This window comes from Apis cerana, linkage group LG2 (genome assembly GCF_029169275.1).
Source record: "Apis cerana isolate GH-2021 linkage group LG2, AcerK_1.0, whole genome shotgun sequence".
Classification (NCBI taxonomy): domain Eukaryota; kingdom Metazoa; phylum Arthropoda; class Insecta; order Hymenoptera; family Apidae; genus Apis; species Apis cerana.
The window spans coordinates 3906718-3922622 of NC_083853.1; the positions used below are offsets into that span (position 1 = coordinate 3906718).

General features: G+C 33.2%; 1 protein-coding gene across 6 annotated transcripts in view; it reads right to left on the reverse strand.

The window, feature by feature from the left end:
* LOC107997499 (semaphorin-1A) overlaps positions 1 to 15905 on the reverse strand; it is a 396921-nt gene that overhangs the window by 36135 nt on the left and 344881 nt on the right. For all 6 annotated transcript variants that reach the window (XM_062071778.1, XM_062071777.1, XM_017056130.3 and 3 more), the window contains 3 exons: positions 5301 to 5405; positions 3585 to 3673; positions 2891 to 3032 (listed from right to left, as the gene is read on the reverse strand). In XM_062071778.1, the coding sequence (XP_061927762.1) occupies positions 2891 to 3032; positions 3585 to 3673; positions 5301 to 5405 (336 nt within the window). The remainder of the gene's footprint in view (positions 1 to 2890; positions 3033 to 3584; positions 3674 to 5300; positions 5406 to 15905) is intronic.

Here is a 15905-nt window from a genome sequence, read left to right on the forward strand (position 1 = left end):
TGTTAGGTAACGTTTTTGATAGATAATTTGAATTTACGATCTACCGACTCCATTAGAAGCTAGTAAGTACTGTTCCCAATTATTAATGTGCAGTTAATTGGCACACTTTGCCAAAATGTCGGTATATTGCGAAAAATCGATTAAAATAATATACTTATCCGTAATACAATAGTTTAATACAATTGTTAATTTCTTTTAACTCTAACATTTTTTAAAACATTCTTAACGTTAATCTCTATTAAAATAAAAATTATTTTATCAGAAATTTTTTGAAATTATTATTTTTCTGGTCGATAAAATTTTGCATAAACATTCATTCAAACTATTAAAAATAACTTCTTATATAAAATTTAAATAATTTCCATTAAAAATTTCTTATATTATTAATCACATTGTTTTGAAAATGAAATACGCATCAAACACTCCCAATATTCACACTTACGAATCCAAATATCTATATATTTATTCTCCACGAGAGAAAGAAAGAGAGAGAGACGGGGAAAATCACGACTCATATTCATCCCCTTTTCCTTCTCCTTCCAACATTTTCCATCTATTTCATCCCCAATGTATCGATCCCCGAGAGAAATTCTCATTTAAATCGATCGCTTTTTTTGCCAAACAATCTCCACGGCAAACTCTCTTTACAGATACATTCTATCCTCCCTTAACGATAAGAGCAAAACGGAATCAACCCCACCTCCCCCATCACCGCCATCACTATCACCGTCGTAACGAAAATGAGACTTTGGCCGAGCGTAATCGAAGCTGAAGAAAAATCGTTCAATTGTTATTCGCGTGACGCAGCAGAAAGATATTAGGGGTGGCCGAGGAGCCCTATAAAACGCGGGGCGGAGGAATGATAATGTAATAAGTGGCGGTGATAAGGAAAACTAGTTTGGCCGGTGTAGGAAATCGGTGGGTCAGCAATGGAAAATCGCTGAGCAGAAACGAAGACGAGGAAAAGAGCGAAAGGGGGTGGAGTAAAGGGGTGGGACGAACATAATGGAAATTGAACCGAGTCGGACGCAGTTGGTGGGCCAGTAAGGAAATCAAATCCATTTGCTCGTCACCTTATCGTTAAGTCATAATTGCGCACCAAGATCGTTGTGTACTTCTCCCTTTCTTTCTCTTACTCACTCGCTCACCTACTCTCTTTTTAAGGGTGGCGTTCGAAACGATCGGCGCGGATAAAACGTGCTCCAGAAGAAGAATTACACGAGCGCGTCCGTTGATACACAGCCAGATAGAGAGAAAGAGAGATCAAGTCGAATGGATTTCTGGTAAGCCCCCGTAAGGAATATCGAAGGCGTTTTATCTTGGAGGATATTTATAACCGGGAGGGAAGGCTCTCTATTTTCCTTTTCTTCTTTTCGCCAATTTACGTTGCATTTCTCGAAATTACCGGCTGGCAATTACTCAGACGTATTGACGTTGGAATGAAGAATAAACGAGTTGGGATTTTATCAAGTTGGCAGGGGGATCGAGATTTTTCCTGGTTTATGAATCAAGTATCGTTCGAAGAGCTTCTCGTGAAAGTAGTTTTTGAACGTTATCGAATAATTGTAACGTACGTTTTAATTTTTTTTCTTTCGTATCGGGATTTGTAGAGATTCGATTTATAAATAAATTTATAAATCTGATCAACCATTGTTTCTTATCGTTCTTTATAATTTTCAAATAATTTTCAAATAAAATAGGATCATTGCAATAATTTACAATAAATTTTGTCTTAAAAATGAAATAATTTAATCACATTTCCTTTTTAATTTTTAAAAAATTAATCGTCTGCTATATATATGCGAAACGTTTATCCTAATAAATATTTTTAATATTGAATAGAGAGAGTTCAGTAAAACTTTGGTTCGAAAAAATATCGAATAAAAGAGCGATTCCCTCTTTTACAGATTTAACAGATTATATTACACGATGTATTATTTGAAATGCGAAACAGTGAAATTTTCGAGTTAGCCTATTTTTCTCGTAACGGAGGTGAATAAGAGAAACGAATAACGAATGAAACTTCTAAAATCAAGTTGCATTATACGTGAATCGTGTACAAGGGATACAAAATTGGAGAGCATGATCCTTGAGAGTTGTTAGACAATTTGGAGCTTGGACTCCAGCCCAATTAGCCTATGCACACATTCGCCTTGCTTTTAGCCAAAATTTGATCTCTATTTAGAGATTACATTGCTAAACCTTTCCAGTTACGAAGACCATTCTTCCTAACTACGTACCCCTGAGGCAGAAATGTTGAGTCCTTCTTCAACGAAATTTAATTTTAGACATTTCACTAATTAACTCCACAATTTTTCCTCTTACATCGATTAATCATAATACATCCGATTCCATTAATCTCATTTTAAGTATACTCTCCTTTAATATTTAAATTCAATTCAAAAATATCTCAAATATATGAAACGTGTGAGTATCTTTTGAAAATAACACTCAATTCTAATTATTTCCAATTTTACTATTCCAATACAATTTGAATCCATAAAATATTTACTTAAAATTCTATCATCTGTATTTGAAAAGAAAAATATACATACTTATATTTCAATTTTTCTTAAAAAACTAAATCAATTTCCAAAAATATACTTTCCCATCTCTCTATCAAATAGAGCGATAAAAATAAAAATTCACGGGATAAACGATAAATTTCTCGGTCCAGTTTGTTCGCAAAATTGGCCCAATCCTACTCGATAAGTCTGCAAGGTTAGTGCACCGGGTCAGGCCAACCCCTCTGTCCGGTACACAGGGTCCGGAGAATGCACTCGACGAGGGTTCTCGGCAAACGTCATAGCGTGGCGAACTTATGGTTGTATATATATGTATACACACACATACACACGATACGTGTACACACGTGTACAGGCGTACTCACGTATTTCATTGAAATAGAAAGGGTATTCGCCGGGCACGGAACAGTTGAGCCTCGCTTTCAGGAAGCTCGTCCATCTGTCGTTGAACGCATGAGGTCCGCCCTTGTCGTGCTGGCACACTCTACCTACCCGCGAGTACACCGCCTAAAACACAAATGTGCACGAACCTTTGGAACAATCCTTCGATATTTTTCTGCTCTTTGACGGGACCGTGCTCCTCCAACCTGCGTACGAGCTATTATGCTCGGTTACTTTGCGAGGTTAGGGAGAGAGGGTTGAGAGAGAAAGACTTGGCGTGTGAAAATTTGAGGAGAATGGATTGGGAAAATAGGTTGAATAATGTATTAATATATTGTGCTTTTGTTGATTATTTAAAAGGGACGATTATTTGTTGATAATCGTTGGTTTAAATACTGGTGGGATATTTTGTTTGTGAGATAATTTATTATTCAAAACTTTTAGTAATGTTTTAATAATAGGAAATCTTTAAAGCAACGATCAAAATATTATTGCTGTTTTTTAATATTGATAAGTAGGAATAAAAACAAATAAATTTAATAAAAGTGAAACAATATTTTAAACGATAAAATAAATGAAATTTAAAGTAAATAACGAAGAGGATTCAATAAAATTCTTATTGTAAAGTATTTTTTCAAGATAGATATATAATATAATATACTTTTAATCAAACCTCACCTTGCCACAATTCATGTACTCGACAGCTGTTTCTCGATAAAAGAAAAAGACATAATCTTCGTATGCAAACGAGCTGACGAAGTTCGGACCTGAAATAACAAAGTTTATTTATTCATCTCCATAAAGTATTAAATTGTTTCAAAGTTCTTCTCTTTTGATTCCTTCTCTATTTTTTAATCGATATCAGAACGTATCGATTCAGTTTTTCTTACAAAATTTCAATAATATTAACAAGTTTTACAAATTAATTAAATAATCAATTACGATAATTTTTCATAAACGAAATCGAATTTTCTTCGAACGTCATTAATCAAATGTATTACGAATAAAACAATTTTGAAGAGATACAAAAGTTCCATCAGCATACATTCCAACAATGAGAATCCAATCCATCTCCATAATCCAAAGGATAAGAATAAAAATTCTAGAGAAACGAGAGAGATCTGGAGATAGGAAAAAAAAAAAAAAAGAAAAATTGAAAAGAACTTTTGAGACAACCTTATAATACTTTCCTCCAACATTTCTCCTTCTATTTCTAATTATATCTCTCGTTCGATTTCCACGTATTTTACGACGCAAACGAAATTATCCGTTCGTTTCGGGGCTATAGATGGATCTTCCAATAACTTGGTAATTTCGAAAGAGCGGCCAGTATGATAAATTGCCAACGGGAGATCGCCTACACCCCCGTTGAAATTGCGATCGATCAAAAATTCCGCAAGCATTAAACGGATTATGCAATTTATACAAAAAACCAACGTGTCAGCCAACTCGCGATCAGCCGATAAATAATATTTGGAAATTTACCGGAGAAAGAATAGCAGGATAAACGGTGATAAAAAAAAAAAAGGAAGAGCAAATGCAAATTAAAGCGTGTAATTTATACAAAATCTTCTTACATTTATTTTTAGTATCGTCCATTATACGCGAGGTGTAAAACAAATAAAATAGCGATAATTTTTCACGTGCGACGATGTCGTAAAATTTTATACGGATGTGACGCACGATAGGGAGATTCGAATGTGGCGTGGAAATTGTTGTGTGTACGTACGTTTTCGATCGGTTTTCCAAACATAGCCGTTAAAATGTCGATTAAATAAATATCGAATATTTCAACTCACCGAACGGCAATTTGGATATAAATAGCTCGTGGAAAAATCATTTTCTACCATGAAAATCAATATTATGGTTACGCGTTCTCTATCAATATTTTACAGTCAAATGGATTGCTGTTCCGTTATCCATCTGGATCGTGGTTATTTTCGTCCATTAATCGAACGACAAGGTTACGATCGTTTAACTGGTATTTTTAATAATTTTCGCCATGTTATCGGTGCTAATAATTTAGAGTTTGGAAAATATTTGAATCGATTAAACCGTGTAGAATTATATTAAATAGAATCAAAGAATAAATGAATATCGAAAAGTTTTAATTCCACGAGTTCGTCTACAACGATCATTGGAGTAACCAACTAATTAAAGAATCAATAATTCACCCATGAAAATCGTCACTTTTAATTTTATGCATTTGATGCGTATCGCGATACGCAATAATTCTCAAATTCCCTTCTCCAACCCCCCTCTCCAGCTCCAGCTCGAACAAATCAAATCCGCGGCTAATTGAAATTTAGAAACGCGGTAAAATCCCTGCGCACGATAAAATTCCACGCGTCTCGTGCACGAATATTCTAATGCAATTTGCGCGAGTTCCATTACCGTTCAGCTGGTTCAAATCCGAGCGCTCGGTGCGGATCTTGTCCCTGTGAATCAGCGGCTCGCCACCAGAGAAATCGGCCACCGTCGCCGCGTACAGCTGCCCCTCTGAAACATGCATAAAACGTGTCCCTGTCAGTCGTAGTCAGATCCACCCCCTCACACCTCCCTCCCCCCTCACCCCGCCCCGCCGGCATTTTACACCGGTTAAACGAGCGCTGGGTGAGCTACAGCTGAAACGAAATCCGCTAAAGGCGCCTTCCACTTCATTTTCAACGTGGCGCGCTCCGTGGCCGGAAATCGTTCGCGAAACGAGCCACCACCCTGCTCGCGGCTGTGCCTAATCACCGTTGCATTGTCTCTGCCCACGGTTCAACGATCGCAACACCCGGCTTTGGAAACGGGGATTATAGCTGTGTGCTCGAAAGCGGAGGAATTGGCGCTGGCTTCGAGCCTGGCAATTAAAGAGTACCGAAATTCACCTGGGACTCGTGTACTCACAATTAGTATTCATTTTCGCTGTTGGGATTAGAGGGAGGAGGGGGGAGGGGCAGGAGACGTGTAATCCAAGATACGGGTGTCGGTCTGTGCGAGTCGAAGAGCTGTTCGATGAGGGGATGATTAGGATTAGGGGATGGAGGTTGGGTATAAAATATGTTGGCAAGTGTATTTAGTTTTTAAATATATTGGAGTAGAGATAGCGTTGAATTTTTCAACGACGCATATAAAGATATATTTTTAAGTTACAAATTTGTAACTTTAAAAGATATGAATATTGCTAGATATCAACTGGTGTATTAAAATATATATGGTTCCATTTAAAGAAACAATATTTAACGTTTACAAAAGTTTTATCTATACGAAGCTTCTATCCGTTAAAAAATAAAAAGCAGGAGGGGCCACTCCTCGAAACCACGTAACTTTTATTCGAAACGTTTTTTTTTATTTCTAAAAACAAGCGAGATATACTAGATAATACTATTTGGACATTCAGTAAAGTATTCAGTAAATCGGTCATAAAAAACAATCGAGATATTTTAAATGAACAAAATACAAGTGCTTGAACATTTTTAAAAATTAAAAAAATGATAAAAAACGCACTGAAAATGGCAGCATTCACGATAAAAAATAAGTGTGTAACAAGTGAATAGTTAAATTTATATAAATTGTGAAAAAAAATGTTTCAAAACTCTAAAAAAATACCAATACTAAAAAAAGTGGTAAAAAAACATGTAGGAGCACGGTAAATGTACGATAAATGTGTAAAAATTCCTTTTAAATTATGCTCTCCTAATACAAAATCGAGTTTACAGCTAAAACTTTCGATCTATTGTACGTAGACTTGGAAATTTCCAAGAATTTGACGTCAATTCCAAGAAGCATAGAGATTCACAGAAATCGACGTCATTTCTTGGAAAAATTTTTCGATCGACCTCCTGTCATATCATGTTCTCCTAATACAAAATCGAATTTTTCGACAAATATTTTTCCTTCACCGGGAAATTTCCATATTAATCTTTTTTATCGAATATCTCGTTTATTATTCACAATATTAAAAAATGTTTCGAATAAAAGTTGAATGGTTTCAAAAGAGCTATATTTTGGTGCTCTCATTTTTTTCGTAGGTGAACTCATAAAAAACTTATCGAGTTCAACTTTATTTTTTTATATATGATTATATAGTTTTTGAAGCACCAATCGATGTACGATAGCATTTTCTATAAAAAAGTACTGAACCATTTATAGCAAAAAACCATTAGTTTAAAAGATATTTAATTAAATTTATTTATTTTCGAAACTATAAGTTTCTTGCTATATGTGGCTTAGCACGTTTTTATAGAGAATGTTAGGAGACATTAAATAGTGTATTATAAAATATAAAGTTCTATATAAAAAAACTATATTCGCTTTTACAAATCCTCAACGTTTCTTTCTCTAAAAAAATAAATTACAGCAGAATATTTCTCTCTCGAAATCACATAACTTTTATTCGAAATATTTTTTTATATTTCTAAAAACAAGCGAGATACATGCAGATATTTCGGATAATGCAATTCGGACACCCGGTATAATATATCATGCAATTGGTTATTAAACACAATCGACATATTTCGAATAAAAAAAATAGTCTCAGAGTATTGTAAAAATTAAAAAAATGATAAAAAACGCATTAGATATGACAGCATTCATGGTAAAACATAAATGTGCAAAAAGAAAGTATCTAAATTTACATAAACTGTGAAAAGAAGTGTTTTAAAGCTCTAAAAGAATCCCAACACTAAGAGAAGTGGTAAAAAAATATATAGTAGGACGATAAATGTACGATAAAACTCCTTTTAAATCATGTTCTCCTAATATCCTAAAATCGAGTTTATAGCTAAAAGTTTCGACCTATACGAAGACTTGGAAATTTCCAAGAATTTGACGTCAGTTCCAAGAAGCATAGAGATTCCCAGAAATCGACGTCATTTCTTGGAAAAATTTTTCGATCGATCTCCTGTCGTATCATGTTCTCCTAATACAAAATCGAATTTTTCGACAAATATTTTTCCTTCACCGGGAAATTTCCATATTAATCTTTTTTATCGAATATCTCGTTTATTATTCACAATATTAAAAAATGTTTCGAATAAAAGTTGAATGGTTTCAAGAGCTATATTTCAGTGCTCTTATTTTTTTCGTAGGTGGGCCAATAAAAAACTTATAGAGCTCAACTTTATTTTTTTAAATATCATCACATCTTTTTTAATATACTAATCTATACATTTTCATATTCATTCTAAGAAATATTTTATTATATAGAAAAATTATTAGTTCATAAGATAATTAAATATAATTAAATATCTCTTAAACTATTAAATTTTATATAAACGATTTAGTATTTTTTTACAGAGAATAATGCGCTGTATTTATTTATGCATTAAAAAATGTATGATTCTATTCAAGTATAGCAAAATTGACTTTCATACAGCTTCTGTGTGTTACCTGAGGAATAAAATAATTACACAGTACTTAATACTAAATATACCTTTTGGTATTATTTAAACATTTTTATTTGAAACATCTTTTAAAATTTCCAAAAATAAACGTGATATATTAGATAATACTATTTGGACATCCGGTATATTATAATCAGTCGTATCCCGTTAATTTTTTATAATATTGAAAAATGTTTCAGATAAAACTCGTATTATTCCAAAGAAGAAACACTCTGATTATTATTAATTTTTTCGCAAATAAACAAACGGATCTACAAAAGTTTTCTTTTCCTTTTTTTTTAAATATAACAAGTTTTTAATTATCCAATTTATAAGCAGAATAAGCGCGAAAATGGACGTCGGAAGAACGAGTTCCATACTCATTATCTCCACAGCTCGACGGTAAGTGTCAATATACCTGAATTTATATCGACCGTCAAGCCCGATCCCTGATAACTGTCCACTAACCTCCTTGCGGATAAATGATAACCGTGACTATGTTGCAGAATTTATTAGGAGCGGTTTAATTAAACGCGCCTTGAAAGGCGTTTTAATTAACCGGGGGCGAAGCGATTAAAGGAAGAATCGTGGATTTCGGTGTGAATAACGAAGTGGAAACGAGAATTCGAGTACACAAATTTTACGGCTGTATTAAAGGCGGAAGAAAAGGTTGGAGTCTTTGGGGAGGGAATGCTAACTAGATTGGCCTTCGGTGTGCGAAGACTTCTTCGTCTTGGAAACTGTTGAACTTGATTGGCTTTGTTATTGCTCTTGCTCCATGGAGAAACTTGACTAATGGTGTGATACAACTAATTCGACGATGCATCAAACGACGGTTGGCGAGGATGAGGAGAGCAAGAATAATTCGTGAGCACGATTCGACGTGGCTCGCAGTTGTGTAATGGAAGAGCGTAATGGTGTTTCGCAAGTTGAAACAGACGTTTCTCTTATAACACGTATTCTTGAGGATGGGTTCTTACGAAGATGTTAATCTTTGGCGGATGGAATGAGATTCGCAAAGTGAGACTGCAATTAATCAATTTTCTTTTTCTACTTATTTCTTTTCCCGCAAAATTTTGTTCCATTTTAATTTTGGCGAGTTTAAGTTTTTTATATCGGTACGTAGTTTAAAGGAATTGTTGTGAGTCAAAATTATCGACAAGCTGTCTTATCAAATTAATTTATAAATAATAAATTTAAAACTTGTACGAGTTTAATACGAGGATAAATAAATAAATCATAGTTCGAAGTTTGAAAATTTATAAAAATTTAATAAAATAGATGAATCAATCAACTTTTTTTGGATTTCATTTGTGGAAATCTCGTTTGAAAATCTCTTCGAAATTTCACTTTCTCCATCTACGAATTTGTTCGCCGTCCAATCGTCTCTATCTCGATATCAACTTTATTTTTCCCATATTCTGTCGATCATCATTTTTGTACATCACGAGTTCAGACAAGAGAATACAATTTGTAATATGGAAATGTACTCATCAACATTCAATACACGACGCCATATCAACGAATCATTTTGCAACATGAAAATACCCATATACGATAAATTGTAATCGACTTTTGTATCATCAGGCTGTCGCAAGTTTATTATTATTATTATCAAGTTCATCGATTATAAATAGAAAACAGAATTCCTATCTATAAAATTAACAACGTCAAAACAAAACAAAGAGAATTATTGGGAAAAATTAAGGTTATCGATAAATAAACTTTGGACTTTAATTTAGAGATACAGCGCAGAAAAAGTAAAAAATAAAAGAAGAGACGTAACTTAATTAATCACTTTTTTTAATATGCACAATCATCTTCATCGAATACAAGAAAATTTCACGAAAATCAACCAAAGAGAAACTAAACGGAAGACAAAAGAAGACGAGATATAAAAACAAGCAATTTGCAAAGACGAAAAACCCGCGAAAGTCAAACTAACTAATTGACATTGGAAAAAAGACGCGACAAGATCTCAGCTGACCAATTTTCTTGTCATGGAAACCCGCAAGAAGCTCTTTGCGCACAGACACACTTACGCACACGCGCGCGTACAGAAGAGAAGATAAAGGGAGAAGGAAGACTGCATTTTCCTCGCGAAGAGAGATCCTCGAAGAGGCGCACCCTCGACGCGAGCCTTCCATATTTCACGTTCAAAAAGCACGATGGGATTTGAGGGTGGCCAACGTATGCGCGCGATAAGTGTATATAGCAGGAGACTGGCCATATATAACAGGGCAAAGTAGACGTTAGACTTAGGGGATGAACGTGCTCGTTGCAGGCTACAAATCTACGCTGAGCCCACCAACGCCGCCGAAGCCCGCGAATAACTGTACCGTCGTCGGTCCACGTAATATCCACCGACCGAAGGAAGCTTTCCACTACGTGCCGGCTTCTTTGCGCAAACTTCTCCTCCATTATTATTAGCCGAAGGATAGAGGATCAGGCGGTGATACCGGTTCGAGGGAACGAAAAGCTTGATGCGTCTCGCCGATTTGGATTACGTGCGTGTATGCATCGTGGTGGGTCGTGTCCAAGTTTCGAAACTCGACTGTTGGTATATTAAACGTGGTTTCTATAAAATATATAAATAAGGAATAAATGATTTTCTTTATAAATTTTTATTAAAGTTTCGTGTTATTATTATCAATCAAATTTTTGAATTCTCCGGCAAAAGAAAAAATGAGAAGAATCATCCTCTGATTATTTCTTACGTCTATTCAGAGAAACGTTCTTTGAGAGATAAAAGATCACGAGTATGAAGAGTTCCTTGAATTCTATCGTTTGCAATCGATCGGATTGTTTTATGGGGGAGAAAAGAGGTTGGATTTTCAGTTAATGTTATCTTGTTAACGAGATCGTGTTCGTGTCTCACAGGGACACGCCTGAATTGCAAATTTATGCATGTTCGTGTTTGACACGCCCGATACCTTGGCTACTCTATGCTTCTTTCTTTACAGTTGATGAGATGGAGGATTTATTTCATTCCACTTAGTTTATCTTGAACAATGTGTTATTCTAATTTTATTAAAACAATGTATTTTCGAATATACGAATGAAGAATGTTTGCTCCAAAGATTCAAAGATTGATTACTTAATCCGATGATAATTAAATACCGAGTGGAGTGTAACTGCTCCTCGATGTTCTTTTTTGTTGTTACTAAACAATGTGTAATTTAATTAGTTTAATTAAGACAAAAGAATGCTACAATTTTAAAAGAATTAAATTTAAAAAGTAATATTTTTACAATGTTTTGTGATTTTCTTGCATAAAGAAAATATGATATAAACTTGAAATTTTACTTAGAATATTTAAATTCTTTTTCATGAATTAAGAATGAATATACGATAACAATATATTTAATTTTTATTAGAAAAAAATCTACCACAATACATTATTCATCCATTTTATACAAACTCTTTTATAATTGTCTCAAAATTTAAATTTTTAGAGAGTATTGTTTAATGACTTCTCGTTTTAAAACATAGTGATGTTTTAAGTAGTGATGTTAACATAATGCAATAGTTTCGAACACGTATTTTGCAATATATTTTCTGCAACAAAATTATACGTGATAATAACATACATCGCTACGTGCTTTCTGGCATCGTAAATTACACTTGATAAATTATATTTTCTGAATACCGTTTCAACCAAAATGAAACGTCTAACTGTAAAATGGATAATGAATATTTTAACTATTTTTACAAAATTAATCTTCATAACTGCCATAAATGTAATATGAAATGAGAAAATAAAAAAAAAAGAATAAAGAAAAATATCCTTCAAAAATATGGAAAAAAAGCTATCGTCAAAGTATCAAAGATAACACTGTTACTTTTTTTTTACAAAAAGTTTCGTAAAATTCATATTTCATTTCTCTTTGCATTCAATTAATTTAATAAAAATTGAAGAAAAAAAAAACAAAGTTTCACGAAACAAAGCATTCATAATAAATATTACGAATATACCATGAAAAATATGTTTCACGATATTATCAGTCGACTATTCGCCATCAACACAGACTCGTTAACGTCTCTACTAATTATTGTAATTCCTCTTCTCAACCGAATCAGTTCGAAGATTATTCGAAATTAATTGGATCGGGAGGGGGTCTGAACTCGTGGCGCCCTGGATAATTTTGAAACCATCACGTGAAAATTTCTTTGTCTGCAATGACGATCCACTCTCAGAAAATTAACGCCACCGATTCTCTCTCGTTTTACAATAAAATTGTTCGTCTCGATGACCGGCTCCTTTAATCAATTACGGTTGTTAAAGCGCCAGACGTGATTCGTATCAAAATTATTATCGAGGACGCATGATTTATTTTGCAACTGGAACATCTTGCATTAACGCAAGGTTTACGAGCTAATTAAGGAATTTCTGGTATGATAAGATTAGTTGATAGGCGAATTATTTAAAATTAATTGGATAGTTGGACGAAGAGGATGCAAAAATGATTTTTGTTAATTAATTTTAAACCGTCTTCTACACGCGAACCACCTCGTTCGTCGCGATCGAAGATTAATTTTCAGGAAACTTCCTTTTTATTTTATCGTAAAATCGTTTGGTTTCATGTACATTTTTCATGATTAATTTAATAATTACAATATTAGTACGTGTATTTGCCCTAATTACTATACTATTTTTATTTTATTTTGATACAATTAAATAAATATATAAATAATTCTTCGTATATTCACATTAAATTGTAACTTATTATACCTCGATAAATTAATTCAATTATCTGATCTAATTTAAAGTTACAATTTCCTTTATTCTATTTTCAAATCGAATAACCTAATAATTAATGGAGGATCGTTAATTTTCAATGGGAGAAAATTCAATTGAAAAATCCACCACCATCGTTAATATGAATTTCAACCCCATTCTCCTTCTCACCAAAAACACCCTTCGCATAATATATCACATAATCGAATTTCATTAAATTACAAAATAACCATATATACATATCCCATATTCTATTACGATTAAACAAATAATTACGCAAACTTGCGTCCGGGAAATTATACGAAATCAATGCACGTTAATTCGAAATCGTGAACAAGAAGTCTCGTGATCAATCTTCCTCGAATATACACATATATATATATATATATCATTGGTCCAGCTGGACGTATAATAACGCGTAATTAAAATGCAGTGGCGGATCGGCGGGCAGTTACTTGTTACGAATGCAATTCGCGTATCGACGCAGTTAATTTTGGAGTCAGGGAAGGAACCATCGACGCCACGAAACCAGAATGAACGCGAAAATTGAATAAAAAAGAAAGTTGAACGAAATTGGAATTGCGGGGGAGTTGAAAGTATTCCGAGGGAGATTTGCATGTAACGATATTGGAGAGGATATTTTGAACGGAAGTATTGCACAATACTGAATATTGTATTGTGCAATATGTACGAGTGGATATGTAAGGGTGTGGGTAGCGTGTAATTCGGAGGTTTTTTTTATTTTTTACGCGAATGATTCGATATATTTTTGATCCCAAAAATTCAAATAAAAGAAATAAGTTTAATCGTTACGATATTTTTTAACTTCATTTTTAATAAATAATTTGTATCAGGTATACTTTCGATGACTGAAATTCAAATACATACGAAATACATCTCTCAACTTCATTAATCCTGAAAATGAGAGACATAAGACAGTATTGAATTAATTTACCATTGTAGAATTAATACGGAAATATCAGGAATATTTCTGTTATTTTAAATATTGCGAAATATTTCAAATATTTTCTTCTTGTAAATTAAGTTAATAAAAATTAAATTACAATTATTTATAAAAAATGAATGCTTTATAATTTAATTAAAATATATATATATATATTTTTATAAATAATAAACTTTTCTTGTTGGAATTACAGTTTGGACGTTAATAAAGGACAGTAGAATGAACTGAACAGTTGATCAAAGGAGCTAAAAACTGATAAAATATTAGCAATTTAACTTTGTATTGCAATTCACAATCACAATACAAGATATCCCTTCTACGCATGGTGTTACATCTCTTATCGACGAATTTCGGTAAAATTTAATCTTTCCATCGCAAGAACTGGTATTCGCCGTTCGTGAAAAAGATTCGACGATTTCGCCAAAAGTTTAACTTTTAATTACCGACCGTTCATTTCCGACACGATGCTGATAAAAACTATTTGAACGTCTGCCAGATGAAAAAGGGAAAAATATGACACGAAAATGCCTTCAACAATCGTTTAACAGTGTATAGAGTATATACAGTGGCTCCAAAAAGTACGCATCGTGATAATTTTTTTTTTTAAATTTGACTCAACGAACTTGAATCGTTTTTAAGAAGTTAGAGGGATCAATTTACTTCAATTTAATTTAAAAAAAAAAATGCAAACAAAATCTTTGGAATATAAGAAAATACATTTCTGTCACGGTTTTTCTTTTCTTACACGCACGCGAGAAAGGTTTAATTGACGGAGAAGAGAGAGAAAAAAAAAAAAGAATTGAGAATAGAAACAGCGGATGTTTGTTTTCCTCGTTTTCCTCCAAGTATACGAGATCATGAATCGACAGTTCGATAACAACTGTGCACGATATCTTGTACTTTTTAGACACGGCAACTTCGATTAATTCGACGTTCGACTGCAGCTTTCTTTGTTCTCCGGCCTTTTTGTTCAAGCATCGGGTAAACTTCCGATCAAGATGATGTTTTCATTCGGATTGAACGTAATGGATGATTGTCTCTTTTCGGGTAGAGAAATGCGATTTGAAAGAAACAAAGTCGTTTCAAAGGGTTCTTTTGTTGCGTTTGTTATAAAGTACAATAGTGACATATATTATATATATTATAATAAATTTTTAATATAATAATTCTGATCATATTTACTTACCATGATATGTATGGGTTAATACGTCTTTTATATTTTACTTTTTATACGTTACCAAGTTTTAATTGTAATCATATTTCTAAAGATTGATTCGTGTAATTGTTATAATTTGAATTTTCAGTTATATTTATCGTATTAATTATCAATCTCTTAATTATGCACCGTAGTTTCGTGATAATTGCTAAATTATATGAATTATTTTCCAATTAAGTAAATCACATTTGTGAAATTATTATACCCATTTCTATTCTCACAATTCTACCGGAATACTCGATTACCTCAATAATTACTAATAACTACTAGTAATTACAATTGTTGCAATTCATTTATTAAACTTACTCATCGAGCCAATTAATTTGTTACTTCGTTAATGCGTAACATTTCATAATTCTCCGTTACTTTACCAATATTTTATATACTCAAAACAGACAAAATGTTGAATAATTTTTACATTATTTATTTATCTTTTTCCTCTATTCAACCGTGTAAACTCTTTTATACGAAATTCGCCATACACGCCGGCAACGATTTAATATTTATACAACGATATTTTCCACTTTTGCTCGCGTAGAATACACTGGTATTCGCGGGGAAAAAATCAAAGCACTCCATATAATGAAATCCTCGCGAATTGTATACACCCTCTACGCAAAGAAAACGCAACAAAAGCAGCTCATTCGCAATTCAAGCAACGAAGCAACCTATCGTGACTCCCTGCATTCAAATTTTAAATAAGTACAAGCAA